This window comes from Spinacia oleracea, chromosome 5, assembly GCF_020520425.1.
Source record: "Spinacia oleracea cultivar Varoflay chromosome 5, BTI_SOV_V1, whole genome shotgun sequence".
Taxonomy (NCBI): Eukaryota; Viridiplantae; Streptophyta; class Magnoliopsida; order Caryophyllales; family Amaranthaceae; genus Spinacia; species Spinacia oleracea.
In genome coordinates this window covers 5,958,493-5,973,175 of record NC_079491.1, presented here as the reverse complement: position 1 = coordinate 5,973,175, position 14,683 = coordinate 5,958,493, and the positions used below count along the sequence as shown (strand labels likewise).

The window sequence follows — 14,683 nt, the reverse complement described above, 5'->3', positions numbered from 1 at the left end:
TTTTTTTGAAACAGAAGAAGTTTGATTCATCCCCTGAATATCGTTTAAGTGCATACTCTCTTCCGTTCAATAGGGCCCCGGATCAAACACAGACAATCAATTCTGTGTGATTTTGACAACAGAGAATGATTCATAAACCAAAAAATAGTCATACACTTATACCTAAAGTAATTCTGTTGATTATGAAAACCGACATAAAAAAACTGAAAAACTTTACAAAGCTGTAAACAAAAAATGATGCGGTACATACTGTATGTCCTGGAATATGTGGTCAAATTTCAGTTTTGTCTAAAAGTACCAAGTGATCAACTGCTGGTTATTTAGCATACATCTTAAACATAAGGGTTTGGAGGAGATAAGTCACATAGATAAGATAGATTAAGAATATTTACCGATTACTACAACATCTATTTGTTCATGTGACAAACATTCCCTGGAACAATGAGCAAAAACTACTGGTATAGCTGATTTTATCCACAAATAACATTTGAACCAACCATATATATACATCAACATTAACACTTTAACAGCAAGCCAAGTGCATCATCACAACTTGGCCATAAATCCGGGAGAACTCGGTTTTGTCACACCATAATCTTTGACATCATTTGGCTTGCCTGCTGGTTCACAAGAACTGGGAGGAACGTCTACGGCGGGAGAACAGTTGAAGAATCCATGAGGCTGCAACCAAAATAATCAGCATCAGTAAAATAACACTAACAGGTTCACTCGCGGATGTAGCTAAAGAATTCAACTAGGAAAAATTATAATTTCACTATATCTTTTCATTATTTTGTTTTTCTGCCTATTTTGTTAATTTTTCAATCCCTGACCTGCCATTGGTCTATTCTATTATAAGTGTCTTACATATCTCTAGCTAAAATGAACAAAATAGACAGAAAAACAATTGTAAAGTTAAAGAAGCATGTCAAATAAATAGACTGAATACCATATCTTGCAGTCCAAAGGGACGGGAACCTGTGTGGCAGAATTGAGGGATTGTTTCATAATATTTTCAGTAATAATCCAATTCATAGGATTCCTAGGAAGGCCAATGAACTTTTGTCCACTAAAGTCAAGACATAGAACGCGAGTTTGAGTTCATTGATGCTAATTTTATTAATTTTCTCAATCATATTTCAGTTCCAGAACTACTGATATACAAGTTGAAAAAAATTGTATGGACTCAACTCTATGAGTAAAGTAGTGCTAAGACATTACAGACATTGAAAGACAGGAGCATCAGAGCATTTGAGGTGGAGAAAACGGAATTTACCATAAGCATAAAACCTATGTGCTCCACTGGCATTACAGGCCAGTCTTCTGAGCGAGGGACATGCGTGAGTCCAAAAACGTACCTACAAAGCCAGCATGTGCTCTTAGAAATAGCAAATGAAAATATGTTACAGTTCGGAATGAAGCAAGAGAGTGAGAGCGAGAAATCAGAACAGACAACTGAAATGTTATCATGTTACATTGCAACTAAGGCTCCGTTTGATTAGGTGTAAAACATTTTCAGTGTAAAATTTTTTCATGGAAAAGACAAATTCAAAATTAGTTTTCCGTTGTTGGTTCCATGTAAGAAAAATGATGAAACAAAAGGAAAATGAAAAGAGGTAGTGAGAGGAGTGTACAAGAGAAATAAGAAAAGGAAGGAAAACAATTTTCCCTTCATTTTGAAGGGAAAATGGTTTTCCATCATTGCGAGAACAATTTTACTCCTAGGGAAGATGGTTATACTCATTTGCAAAACCAAACAATGTAAAATTGAAAATAGAAGAAAACTGTTTTCCCCGAAAATGTTTTACGCCCTACCAAACGGAGCCTAAAGCACAAACAGCTATAATATTATCTACATCCCCAAGAATTAGAATGGATGAGAACAATCACAGCTCCAACATGAATTACAAGAATGATGGTCATTTTTTTTACCTAAACTAAAAACAAAGTGAAGCAAGCTTATGAGTTAGGACCTTTTTTTGCGCGTGGCAATTCTACTCATTGTAGTCTTTATTTCCTTTACATTCTTCAAAATCCTGAATAAATTTCATGCATTGACTTGTAACAATATGTTCTAATTTTTTTTAGGTTTCATTAGAAAAAGTCTAGGGGATTGATATCCAAAATCTGGGATCAATTGCTGGCTACATGTATCACTGTCCTATCAAAAAAGGGTTCAATGCAAAATGTAGCTAAGCTGGTTCACTTTGTGAATTTGGTATCCTGTTCCACACATTTTCAAACTAATAGTTACCATTAGCTTTAAAACTTCCTACCATATAGCAGTTGATTTGCTAAACGTGTGCACAAAGTTCCGGCTCATTTACCTTTTTAATTAATGAACAGAGAAGATGTGTTCAAATTGGGTGCAATGCCAACAGAACGAATATACACGCATACTCCAATACAAGGATTAGGCTGAAAGATTTTATTTTTTATTTTTATTATAATGAAATGTTCGCCTTGAAAGTAAAGAAAAAGAACTAACCAAAGCACTACGTCACTTTCAGACAGAGACCGGTTCTTCTTAACCCAAGTGGCCAATCCTTCACCAACTCGTGGATTCTGATTTGGAAACTCTCCTCCAGGAAACATTTCATCAGAAGCATATTCTGTAACCCAAAGATTATGCTTCAAGAAAGCAGCTCTTCTCAAAAATTTAGCATCGGAACCAGCCAGGGGCAAACAATTCGAACCAGGTACCAGCTTGTATCCTGTCAGCTCTCCTGTTCTATTAACAGTCCTAGTATTTCTCACCTACAAAGAGGCAAATGTAACAATCTGTCATTTAAGCATAACATTGATAAATTTATATCTGTGAATGATTAAATATCCCAGTGGATTTTCTCTCCTACAAGGGGGAAGAAGGTCAATTAAGCTTATGAAGTAGGTTCCAAACTAAAACATTCAACAAAAAGTACTAACATAATCCTTTTCCACTCTGTCCGGAAAAAAAGAAAAAGCATTTTCAAGCAAAAGAGAGTGAGGGTTGAATCCATGGTATATGTTCCAAAACATATAGTGACCAAAGTGCTAAAGGAATGTAACCAAAACGAAAACCCGTCAGAAACCAAAACGAAAGCCCGTCAGAACAGAAACCAAAACCCGTCAGAACTATAAAATCTGATCTAGTGTTATACACTTAAACATATCATCAAAAGCTTCTACCCGCCGCACCTAAAAATAATTTAGAAGAAAAAGATTAACTATAAAATAAAAAGTACTACCAAAGCAAGGTCCCTAGCTACTATAATATAGAAGAGTGGTTTTGAACTTCTGTTTCCCATTCCTGCTTTTCTTTTCCCTCTTCACTTCTTCTTATAGTTAGTATCTCAAACAAAGCTAGCTAAGAATTAGTTCGTTGGAATCATCTCTATGTGTTGGGAATGGAGTGACAGAAAAGTAAACAACTATTGAATGAAATACTAGGTCAGACAAACAAGAAGTTTTCGGGCTTGCAATTTGAAAGAAAAGATAGCCAGATCATGAGCACACACAATAACAATAAACTATACAAAGTCTAGGTTCCTTACAATCCAATGCCGAGCAGATAAAGGATTGCAATCACGCATTGCTTCTAATTCAGATCTCAGAATACTCTCCTCAGCATAGAAAGCATTATCATGGACATTATGCTGACCTGGATCTTCAACTTTGACATTCACCTCAACAACCTGTAGAAGAATAAGCCATAAGGCATTCAGTGTCTATCATACTTATATCTTGCGTTTCATATTAAATAAATAAATACTAGCATATAACTTAGTCTAGCAAGCCTTCACTTACATTTTCTTGGCCCCTCGTCTCTTCACCAAACCCTGTTGCCATAAGATATCTCCTTTGGAGTGGCTAATTTTTTTTACTATTATTGTTCTTCCATTTATTTTATTTGTTTGACCTATAAGATATCTCCTGAGAGTAATTTGTTTCTCTATGATGAGAATCATTGTCTCCCCTATTGTGAGAATTTTGCGTGTTTGCAAAATTGAAAAGCTGGAAGATGTTTTTCCATCAATGATAATTCATGGTAAAAAAATGTGGCATGGTGTTAAAGCCGAATGGAAGTAAAGCCATTAGTAAAATAGAAGTTGAAATTTGTAATGGTGTCTAGAACTGTTTTTTATTAGGGTAGATTTTTTTTTTTGTTTGGTGTATTAGCAATGATAAATTTATTTTCCCTTATTTATTTTTCAAAAAATTAAACATAAAAAGTTACTGAAGCAAGAAAAAGAATAGTACTTTGCTAAAGTGGAGGGAGAAATAATGCAGAGGAATCAAAGCACTGCATCAGAGTGTGTACTCAACCATTTCACATTTATATCTTAAATTCTTAATCTGATGCAGGATCAAGTTTGAGCATATCACTTGGCAGCAGAAATTTCAGCTTGAATCTGTCCTGCTTGCAACAATCTATCCCAGAAAACTTATGCAGTGTACTGATTTTGCAAACATGAGATCGCACAATAAACAAGGGCATGGAGGTCTTTAGAATGACTTAATAAAGGAAAAATGGAAGCTCATTGCCAATTCCCATAAGCAATCACCTTTCATTCCTCACCCATATCCACTGGAGCCAAATACCTCGGGTTTTTTTTAGCTTTAGATTATAATATAATGAATCAAAAATGTTCATTTAGTTGCGTACACTTCTTTCTTATTTCTTTTTATACAAACTTTACCAATAAAAATAATCTGAATGAAGTAAAGAAGAAAGGTCGAGAATATCTCCATCCAATATACATGGAGAGGCCAGCAACAATTCAAAAGAGGCAGCTATAGATCATTGAGAGTAAAGAAGTGGAGGCTGGAGCACCAGTTAGTACCTACATCTCCATCACTAGTGTCAGGGGTTCAATACTTATAGGAGGTGGAAAGGTTGTAACAAAACCCTACAGGAGGGGAGGATTTTAATGTAATCCCCCTGCTTTGCTTTAAAAGGATTCAATGTACTACTTATACCAGAGCTATAGGTTTTAGTACACTGATCCAGAGCTATAGGTTTTAGGACTAAATTGGTTAAGGTTGAATAAATATTAGGATCTTTAAAATGAATTAATTAGGATTTAAAACTTGGAAAAGCCGCTAATGAGATTGAGCGACGTTTATCATGATTTTATGTGCTATCTATTTTGGTGTTTTATTATGTATTTACATGTTAGTATTTTGTGTTGTAGATGAGTTCTATACCCTACTTGCCTAGTTACGAGAATATACTTGAAGAATTTGATGCTTGGGTATAGGGAGAAGAAGTATGGTTAAAATACATAGAAGATTTATATGTATTACACTCGTTAAATACGAAGTATATGAAGGAATTAAGATAGAGCCTATGTCCCCTCCTGCATCTACAAGAAACCAAGAAGAGGACCTAGAAATAAAGGAAATGCCACTACCAGATTTGTCTAGTGTAACTGGATGCTTTTGTGCTTTCTGTTCAGGGGAAAAGATTAATGTAGTGTTGAGCGATAATAAGGAAACCCTCAGCAAATGCCCTCTTTTTGGGGAGGAAGTTAAGGGTATTTTTAATTAGGAATTGTTTTGAGTTATGTTAAAGAAACATGAATCGAATTATAGTTTGAAACTATGTTGCTCAGACACGGGTGTCGGTGTCGTGTCGGACACGGGTGTCGGAGTATCTGACACTCCGATCCAAATATTTACCGACACTCCGACACGGTCAAAGGAGTGTCTTGACTTATTTTTTAGACACGGGTCCCTTATAAAGTGTCGGGTAAAAAATCGACACTTTTTATAAAAATATAAAATGGTTATTAAATAAAAAAAATTGAAGATCAAAAGTTAAAATAATAAAAAAAAATATAACGTTTAAAATTACGATAGAAGATCATTAAAAGGGTTTAAAAATGGATAAAATTGAACAGTCCTAGAGGGTTTAAAAGTTAAAAAAAAAATTTAAAAATAAATAATAATAAATAAAAATCAGAAAAGCGGAAAGTTGAGATTTTTTGGTAAAGATATCACGTGGGTGTTCCACTTCCCCACAAAACCCACAACCTACTCCGTAGTTTATTTATTAAGGGTAAAAAAAAAAGAAAAAAAAGAAAAAAGGTACAAAGCCCAATCACTCAATCAGTCAACCACCACTCGCACAAAACGGAAAAACTAACGGGAAGAAGGAAGAAGACACCAATATCCATGGCTGATACAAGAAGTGAATAATCGATGAAAACAAGAATAAAAGAGTGCATGTTGGTCGATTTTTCTTAACCAACAAAAGCCCTAATATATTTTTTCTTCTCCCGCCTTCCCCGACCTCCAATTGCTAGATCTAGGGTTTTGAAATTTTTTACTCTTTTCTTCTCTCCACCCGATTCCGACACTGCATTCCGGACTCTTTTTCGACACCGGTGTCGACACCTCCCCGGACACGTGTCGAGTGTCGTGTCGCGGGTCGGGTCGTGTCGACACCGACACACGCCGTCAGACGAAGTGTCGGAGTAACGTAGGTTTGAAATGTTAAACGTATACTTACTCTAAAATAAAATTTAAATGATGGTTGTTATTTGTGATGAATTTAAATACCTCTATATGATTTTATTTTGATTTATATGTGATGATTATATGTTTAGAATTCGTAATAATGGGGTAAGGGGGGTAAGTAATTAGTGTCTTCTTTTCTTGTGGTAGATGGAGGATCACCCAATGTACCCCTACAACCTAAGAATGGAAGCACATGAGGACATAGGAGACTATGTAGAAAGAGTAGGAGACCGTTGTGATCATTGAGGAAATCTCATAGGAGGCTTCAACAACTATAACATATCCTCTAGAAGAATAGACGTCCTACTTAAAACCATCCCACGCTATGAGCCTTGGGTACTCATTATTGAAATGTACAGTGATGTTCTCACAGAGGAAGGGGAAACCAACCTAACCAAATATAGATATGAGGGTAGATGGATCCTTAATCTCGAGTATGTGGCAACGAGATTGATGGAAGCTTGGTCGGAGTGGGAATATGAGGACGAGATGGGAGAAGTGATCGATGCGGAACCACCTATGCCAGAGGATGAAGAAACGGGAGGTGAGAGGGATGAGGTGGAAGAGGATGTTAGAAGATCCCCCAATAGAAGAAGTACCCCTAGCAAAAGAGAAGAGGAAGATTCTGAAGAGGAAGACTACGAAGAGGAAGACCTCGAATAAGAAGACCCTGAAGACTACGAAGAGGAAGACCTCGAATAAGAAGACCCTGAAGAAGAGTTCGATGAGTGAGATTTCGAAGAGACTTGAAGACAAGTGAACAATTAGTGAGATCATGTGGTCACTCATGAAACATATGTAGTCATATCCTCTTCGAGGTCTTCCTCTTCAGGGTCTTCCTCTTCGGCTAGGGGTACTTCTTCTATTGGGGGATCTTCTAGCATATCCTCTTCCACCTCATCCCTCTCACCCCCATTTCTTTATCCTCTAGCATAGGTGGTTCCACATCGATCACTTCCCCCATCTCGTCCTCATATTCCCACTCCGACCAAGCTTCCATCAATCTCGTTGCCACATACTCGAGATTAAGGATCCATCTACCCTCATATCTATATTTGGTTGGGTTGGTCTCCCCTTCCTTTGTGAGAACATCGCTGTACATTTCAATAATGGGGACCCAAGGCTCATAGCGTGGGATGGTTTTAAGTAGGACGTCTATTCTTCTAGAGGATATGTTATAGTTGTTGAAGCCTCCTATGTGATTTCCCCAATCATCACAACGGTCTCCTATTCTTTCTACGTAGTCTCCTATGTCCTCATGTGCTTCCATTCTTAGGTTGTAGGGGTACATTGGGTGATCCTCCATCTACCACAAGAAAAGAATCCACTAATTACTTACCCCCCTTACCCCATTATTACGAATTCTAAACATATAATCATCACATATAAATCAAAATAAAATCATACAGAGGTATTCAAATTCATCACAAATAACAACCATCATTTAAATTTTATTTTAGAGTAAGTATACGTTTAACATTTCAAACTATAATTCGATTCATGGTTCTTTAACATAACTCAAAACAATTCCTAATTAAAAATTCCCTTAACTTCCTCCCCCAAAAGAGGGCATTTGCCGAGGGTTTCCTCATTGTCACTCAACACTACATCAATCTTTTCCCCTTAACAGAAAGCACAAAAGCATTCAATTACACTAGACAAATCTGGTAGTGGCATTTCCTTTATTTCTAGGTACTCTTCTTGGTTTCTTGTAGATGCATGAGGGGACATAGGCTCTATCTTAATTCCTTCATATACTTCGTATTTAACGAGTGTAATACATATGAATCTTTTATGTATTTTAACCATACTTCTTCTCCCTATACCCAAGCATCAAATTCTTCAAGTATATTCTCGTAACTAGGCAAGTAGGGAATAGAACTCATCTACAACACAAAATACTAACATGTAAATACATAATAAAATACCAAAATAGATAGCACATAAAAGCATGATAAACGTTGTTCAATCTCACTACCGGCTTTTCCAAGTTTTAATTCCTAATTAATTCATTTTAAAGATCCTAATATTTATTTAACCTTAACCAATTTAGTACTAAAACCTATAGCTCTGCATCAGTGAACTGATTCTGTGGATTTATGATCCAAGGTTAGTCACCTAGCGCAACTTCCAACCTAAGGCTGGATTTCAGTTTCCAGGCTGTTGCGATCCTAAGTGGGGGTGATCATAATCCCCTTGCTTTGCTTTGAAAGGACTCAATGTTCTATATACTTATACCACCAAGGTGCACATTTCTTTTAGGGAGCCCGTATTCCAAGAAACTCCACAGTTAAGCGTGCTTGGCTGGGAGTAATCTTAGGATGGGTGACCTCCTAAGAAGTTTTCCGGGGTGCGCATGAGTGAGGACAAAATGCGCTGGAAGAACTTGTGGTGGTATGTGGGGCCAGTTATTGGTCCAAGATGCTCATTTCGTGACAATTGGCTCCACCCAAATTAAGGGTTGGGGTGTTACATTTATTCTACTGCGCGCACACACACGCAAAAGTTACAGATAAGGAAAAGGCCTAAATAGAAAAGGTTTTTTATTTTCTTCTTATTTAAACTTGAAGAGGATAATACTTTAAGGAAGCTGAAATGATATCACCGTCACAAAGTACATCATAGAGAACTGAAGTACTCTACTCGAGCAACAAAGTTTAAACATGCATTTTTCACGTCTTGCCATTACATGTAATTCGAGACCATCCAATGACTACCAGTAACTGCATCAACAAAATTCATGCACCCATCCATTAAGCAATGAATTGAAATATCTGACAGCAGCATACCTGATTAAGTGCCTCCCCAGGCTTGCAATCAACTGCCATGTCCATACGAGCGACAAAGAAGTGTTGGTGGACAGGTGCATACAATCCAGGGGCAATAACTGTACCATACTTTCGGGACTCTCCTGGTGAAATGGCACCTAAGCTGAGAATTCCGGTGAGTTTAACTTCTGCTTCGATTTTTCCATCCTATATACGAAAAATTCAAAGTCAGAAAACAGGTGAATGGAACCATGAGAAAATAGCTTTAACTACCTGCTGTTAACAGAGTACCAGAAGAGAACTGGAATCCACATGGAAAAGAAATAGAAACTAGGAATAGCAAGCTCCAAAATTGACAAGTATAATGTAAACAAAACCTTTCAATAACTAATCCAGTATATTATCACATAAAGGAGGATTTTTGGTCATCAAAATAACAAAGAATCCTTGTGGTAATGCATCACTAAGAGTGAACAAAGAAACCTAGCTATTTGGACACAGTTGAACAACAAAGACAATGTCTACTTGCCTGATAAAAGTGCCAATAGAACCCATACTCATAATTAGCAACTGTACAAATAAAAGAAACAGTGAGCCTTCTGGATCTCCTAACTTCTGCTAAACCAGTTCTCCAATCTTGATGCTTCCATAAAATCCCATGATCTTCTTCATGTAGACAAACACAATTTTCGATTGTCTCTACCTCCCCAGTGAAAGTTGTGAAGTGAGCATCAAAGTATTTAATAAAGCCTAGGCAATCGCATCCCTGGTAAAACACGTATGTCAGAGAAAAAATGGTCGGAGGTGAGTAAGTTGGCACCTATATTAGGGGAATAGTAGGTAGAAAAGAGGTTCTTTACCTTCTTAAGAGAATGAGCATTTTTTCCAAGGCCATCTTCACCAGCATCAAATGCATTTTTTCTGTAATGTGGCTCGTGTGGGTCCCCATACGGGACAACCATCTCAACAAAACTCAGTCTATGAGCTACAGACCTCCGACCTCGACTACCATCTAAATATGCCACAGAATATAAAACCAAGCCTTCTCTAGGAGTAAAACCTACACGGAAATTCCACTGCAAACAATCAATTGAAGAATAGCATGTGTCAATTTTTGGTATAGAACAGTTCATAGATAGGAAATACACAGACATATATACCTTCTGCCACCGAACAAAGTACCCATCAACACGAAAGCTTGGGCCTTCGGGCTGAAGTATATGGAGGGGCTTCACGTCACTACGATCATTTCCACCTCTAGTCTCACCCGACGTGTAGTTTCTCAAAGGATCTGCAGATGGGAGGGGGACAAATTTGCGATCCTCAAACTCAAGAATTACCATGTTTTGCAAATCAACAAGAACATGAATGCCCTCAACAGGTCGTGCATAGCCATTCTCCATCGGGCATTCACTCTCCGTTCTACAAAATATAAGTGGTTTCGCAAGTCTCCTACTTGGTAAATCTGCTTCACTGTGATATCCAACACACCTATAATAGAGTTTCAAGCATAAGGATAAAGAAAGAGATACAGCCAAAGTTCCAAATTTATATACAACAAAGAAATGATGTGAAATTTCAACTAACCAAGGATCTACCATCACTAGATCCATATTCTCAACTCCCCTCTTCCTCATTGCTTCAATGAAAGGAGGATAGTCTTTCACTACAGCTTCGCATTCTGCATACTCTGCAGCATCCTAACATAGAAAAGAAAAGATAACATAAAAGTCAAAGCATGATCTAGATTCTAGAGCTAGGTCACTAAAGGAAAACATCAAACCAGAGCTTTTCACTAAGAAGCTCGGTTCCTGCTCAAAATCTAAAGGTAGTTGACTTAACTTACAATCCAGCTAACCAATTTAACACTGTTATAAAATCCATCTAGAGTTGAAAGTTAGAAATCTGGAGTGAAATCAGGGTATTCACTAATGAAACAAAATTTATGGAATTTGTATCTCAAAGAAGATACAAAAAAATTCCTTTTGCTTTATTAGATATTTGAAGTTCGAACAGTTGATAACACTCAAGTCAAAGTTCAATAAGTACGGATATTTCAGTACGTCAAAACCTTCACATATAGCACACAACCATCACTAGTTACTAGGGACTAAATTGTAAGAGCAGTGCAAAAGACTAACAACAATAATGACAGACGAGACCAATTTTTGGTAATATGTAAATATTATCCGTTTAAAACATTAAATTTAGTCTTGCAAGGACATAACAGAAGTTTGAGCATGCACAAATCTTCTACTGTTAAGACTAGTAAGCGAAATTGCGCTGCAGCAAAAACGAGTAAACATAGATTCTGGAATAGGCTTTGGCCACCCCCATGCAATGTTATGTATGTATGAGGATGAATACAGACGCATGCTGAAATAAATTGAAGTATCTAACTATGATCAAATATAAGATGAAATGAACAATCAATTCGCCAAAACATTTAAAACAATGGCATGAACTTAGCAATTTATCCCAGACAATGAATCTTAAAACAACCAAAATTAACAGAACAGACATCTTGCATATTTAAGAGCTAACAGTATCATGGCCCCAAGTACTTAAGCTTGTACAAACAAACGGTACTTGATTAACACAGAATTTCTAGATATAGCCTCAAGATGATAAAATACCAGCTAAAAACATAGTCTTCATACAAAAATAAGCACAGTAGAAACTCAGATCATGAGCTACGCCAACAAATTTTGCAGAAGTTCAAATTGATCTTCATTTTGTTGAGTAGCTCTTCACGTTTTCAACCTAGAATAAAAAAGAAAGAATGTAAGAACCAAGCAAAGCAGAGGTTCAATGAAGGAGTTGGAGGCAAATATACCATTGCAGGTTGCACCTCCGGGATAACATTTGATGAGACAACTTTTCCCCTATGATGACCGCCTCGAGTCACTGCATGTACTCCTGACAGCTCTACAATCCATACACCTGTCTCGTTTGTTTTTTTGTTGTACACAATGAGTCTAGCCCTTCTTGAAGGCAGCTTACTAGGAATTAAAGGTCCACGTTTCGTTCTTGGAATTAATGATGGAAGGAAAGGAGGGAAGAAATAAGCATCAGCTAATGCAACAATGTGTTTTTCTGGTTCAACCAAAGCCACTTCAATAAACCGCATTCCGTCTCTAACCTGCAAGCATAAAGGGATCAGTAGGAAATTTCCAAAGACTTTTCTTTTTCTTAGTAAGCAGAATTAAACAACTTTCAATCAAAGAAAAATGTCTAACAACCAACCTCGGGTGTTTTACCGGCTGCCCTCACAGTTGCTACTGCAACTGAGATTTCAGCTGCAGATAGAGGGTCCAGAGGGTGGGTGGTCCAAGCTTTTGACATAATATGGGTGCCTGCAGGGGTAAACCAATAAGGTTTCCGGATCAATCAAGTGAATGCAAACAATAACCAGCCTAAGGTAAAACTTCCGTATGCTGGTTTTCTAAAGAAGTGTAAATTAAATGATTTGATAAGCAGGTTGGAATAAGTTGGATCTTATCAAGCAAACAAATAATTGACAATGAGATAAGTTTGCTTGCATCTATTAGGCAAGCACATCCTGTAGCAGGGTTTTATACTTTAAACAAACATGACAACCCAACAATTTTTAGTATGTTTCGGTTGTTACTAAGTACAGGTCACGCAATAAAGATCAGAGAGGACACATCAACTACCATACAAGTAACAAATAACACAAAGAGATGACCCTACAACCAAAAAGCCATGACAAGGGCGGGGATTCATGAAAAGAAATTTTGAAAATGATATCCACGCATCATATCTTAGGCTCCGTTCTATTCGACTTATTTTATTTGAACTTATATTATCTGAACTTATCTAAACTTAACTGAACTATATGAACTTATTTTATCTGGAAAAAAATTATTTTTCTGAAATAAACTTATTTGTGTACGAAAATTATTAGTATGGTGTGCTTATTATTGTTATTGCAAGTGAAAGGCGATTGAGACTCTATAGGACAAAAACAAAAACAACTTACACAAGTATATCAGATTGTCCTATCACAATTCTGCATTACAAGACTTATTGCCAATAGTGGCTGAAGGTTCTCCATCACAAAGTAGTATCACCATGGCACCATACTTCCAAATATCCAATAGGAACACTTATTTGTGAAAATGCAAATAATTGATACTAGCAATGCAACAACTAAATCCGGATGGAGGTAGCATTCGAGAATTCCCCTTCGCTCGATATCAGATGATACCTTGGGGAAAAAGAAATAATCTAAACTAGGGATAATCAACCTGTTTGAACAATAATCCTTACTCAATTTCATGCCACAGCAAGAAGTCAATAACCTGGAACTACAACTGGAAAACAGGGGAGTCGGCACACTTTGTAAAATCAAACGAGCACAAAATTGTGGCAGGATTATAACTCTTCTGTAAAATAAGTTCAAATTTTTTTGATAAAAACAAAATTCATACAATACTTTCTCATGCTGTAAAATTCAACTGGAAGTCCAGAGTTCAAACCAAAAAAAATTAAAAAAAAATCATCCAAAAAAAAGTGGTAAGAAAGCGTCATATTTTTGAAATTAGGGATTGGATATTTCACACGTATAACAAGAAACAAAAAAAACATCAGATGATCACAAAATTTCCGAACTTTTGATAAATTAATCAAACTAAAAATCAAGTAGAGAGGGAAAATCAACCTTTGGTAGACAATGTTGAATGATCAAGTTCAGAATTGATCACTTCCGCCATAGGTTTACCATCAGGATCATCCGCAGAAGCCATCAAAGGCGTCGTTTTTTCCGAAATTGCGGCCATTGTAAGGGATTCCAAAACTCAATTTCTCTCTCTCCGCCGTAGAATTTGGCCGTCGAACAATCAATTGACATGCACACGATCTCAATATTTTGTCCTGTAGTTTAAATTTATCGTCTAAAGTTAAGAATGGTGAAGAAAAAGATTGAATTTTTAATGTGCAAATTGCGGGGGAGGGAGCGAAGAAGACGAAGGGGGGAGGAGTGGCACAAGTGTACACAGACTGTACTACAGACTCGGTCTTTTGGACTGGCTTCTACCTTAAATCAATAATTCTATTAAATTATTAACTTCAAATAAAACTCCTATCTATATAAAAATAAGATAAGATTAGATTAGTTTTTTATTTAGATTAAATTTCATTTTAAGATAAGATTAGATTAGTTTTTGATTTAGATTAAATTTCATTTTAGATTTATTTTCTAATTATTATAATGTTTGATTTTGGATAAAGTTGTATATGTGTAATATTAGTAATTAGATTTGCACAGTTTAATTTTTCTTTTTTTTTGTATGAGATTTTTTTACAAATGTAAGTGATAGTTAGAATAGTGATTGTTTTTATAATCGATGAGTATGACCGTTTTAACGAGTAGTTATTTATCTATTAAAAAA

At 36.4% G+C, this 14,683-nt stretch overlaps 1 protein-coding gene across 1 annotated transcript; it reads right to left on the bottom strand.

Moving 5' to 3' along the window:
• Nucleotides 1-345: 345 nt before the first annotated feature.
• Nucleotides 346-14,310, bottom strand: LOC110792554 (amine oxidase [copper-containing] zeta, peroxisomal). Its single transcript, XM_021997381.2, has 12 exons — nucleotides 13,954-14,310; nucleotides 12,516-12,625; nucleotides 12,106-12,411; nucleotides 10,857-10,969; nucleotides 10,430-10,760; nucleotides 10,130-10,345; nucleotides 9,799-10,035; nucleotides 9,291-9,476; nucleotides 3,534-3,674; nucleotides 2,489-2,757; nucleotides 1,277-1,358; nucleotides 346-681 (listed from the first exon to the last, which is right to left on the bottom strand). The coding sequence occupies exons 1-12, from the start codon at nucleotides 14,069-14,071 to the stop codon at nucleotides 547-549; spliced, it is 2,244 nt and encodes a 747-aa protein (XP_021853073.1). The 5' UTR covers nucleotides 14,072-14,310; the 3' UTR covers nucleotides 346-546.
• Nucleotides 14,311-14,683: the final 373 nt, after the last annotated feature.

Bases quoted from the DNA above. Each gene is read 5' to 3' on its own strand.
- LOC110792554 (XM_021997381.2), bottom strand. From the start codon at position 14,071: ATGGCCGCAATTTCGGAAAAAACGACGCCTTTGATGGCTTCTGCGGAT. The intron at 10,346-10,429 runs GTATATATGTCT...GATTGTTTGCAG, and splicing joins ACTTTGTTCGGTGGCAGAAG to TGGAATTTCCGTGTAGGTTT. The intron at 3,675-9,290 runs GTATGCTGCTGT...ATTCTTCTACAG, and splicing joins CTGGGGAGGCACTTAATCAG to GTTGTTGAGGTGAATGTCAA.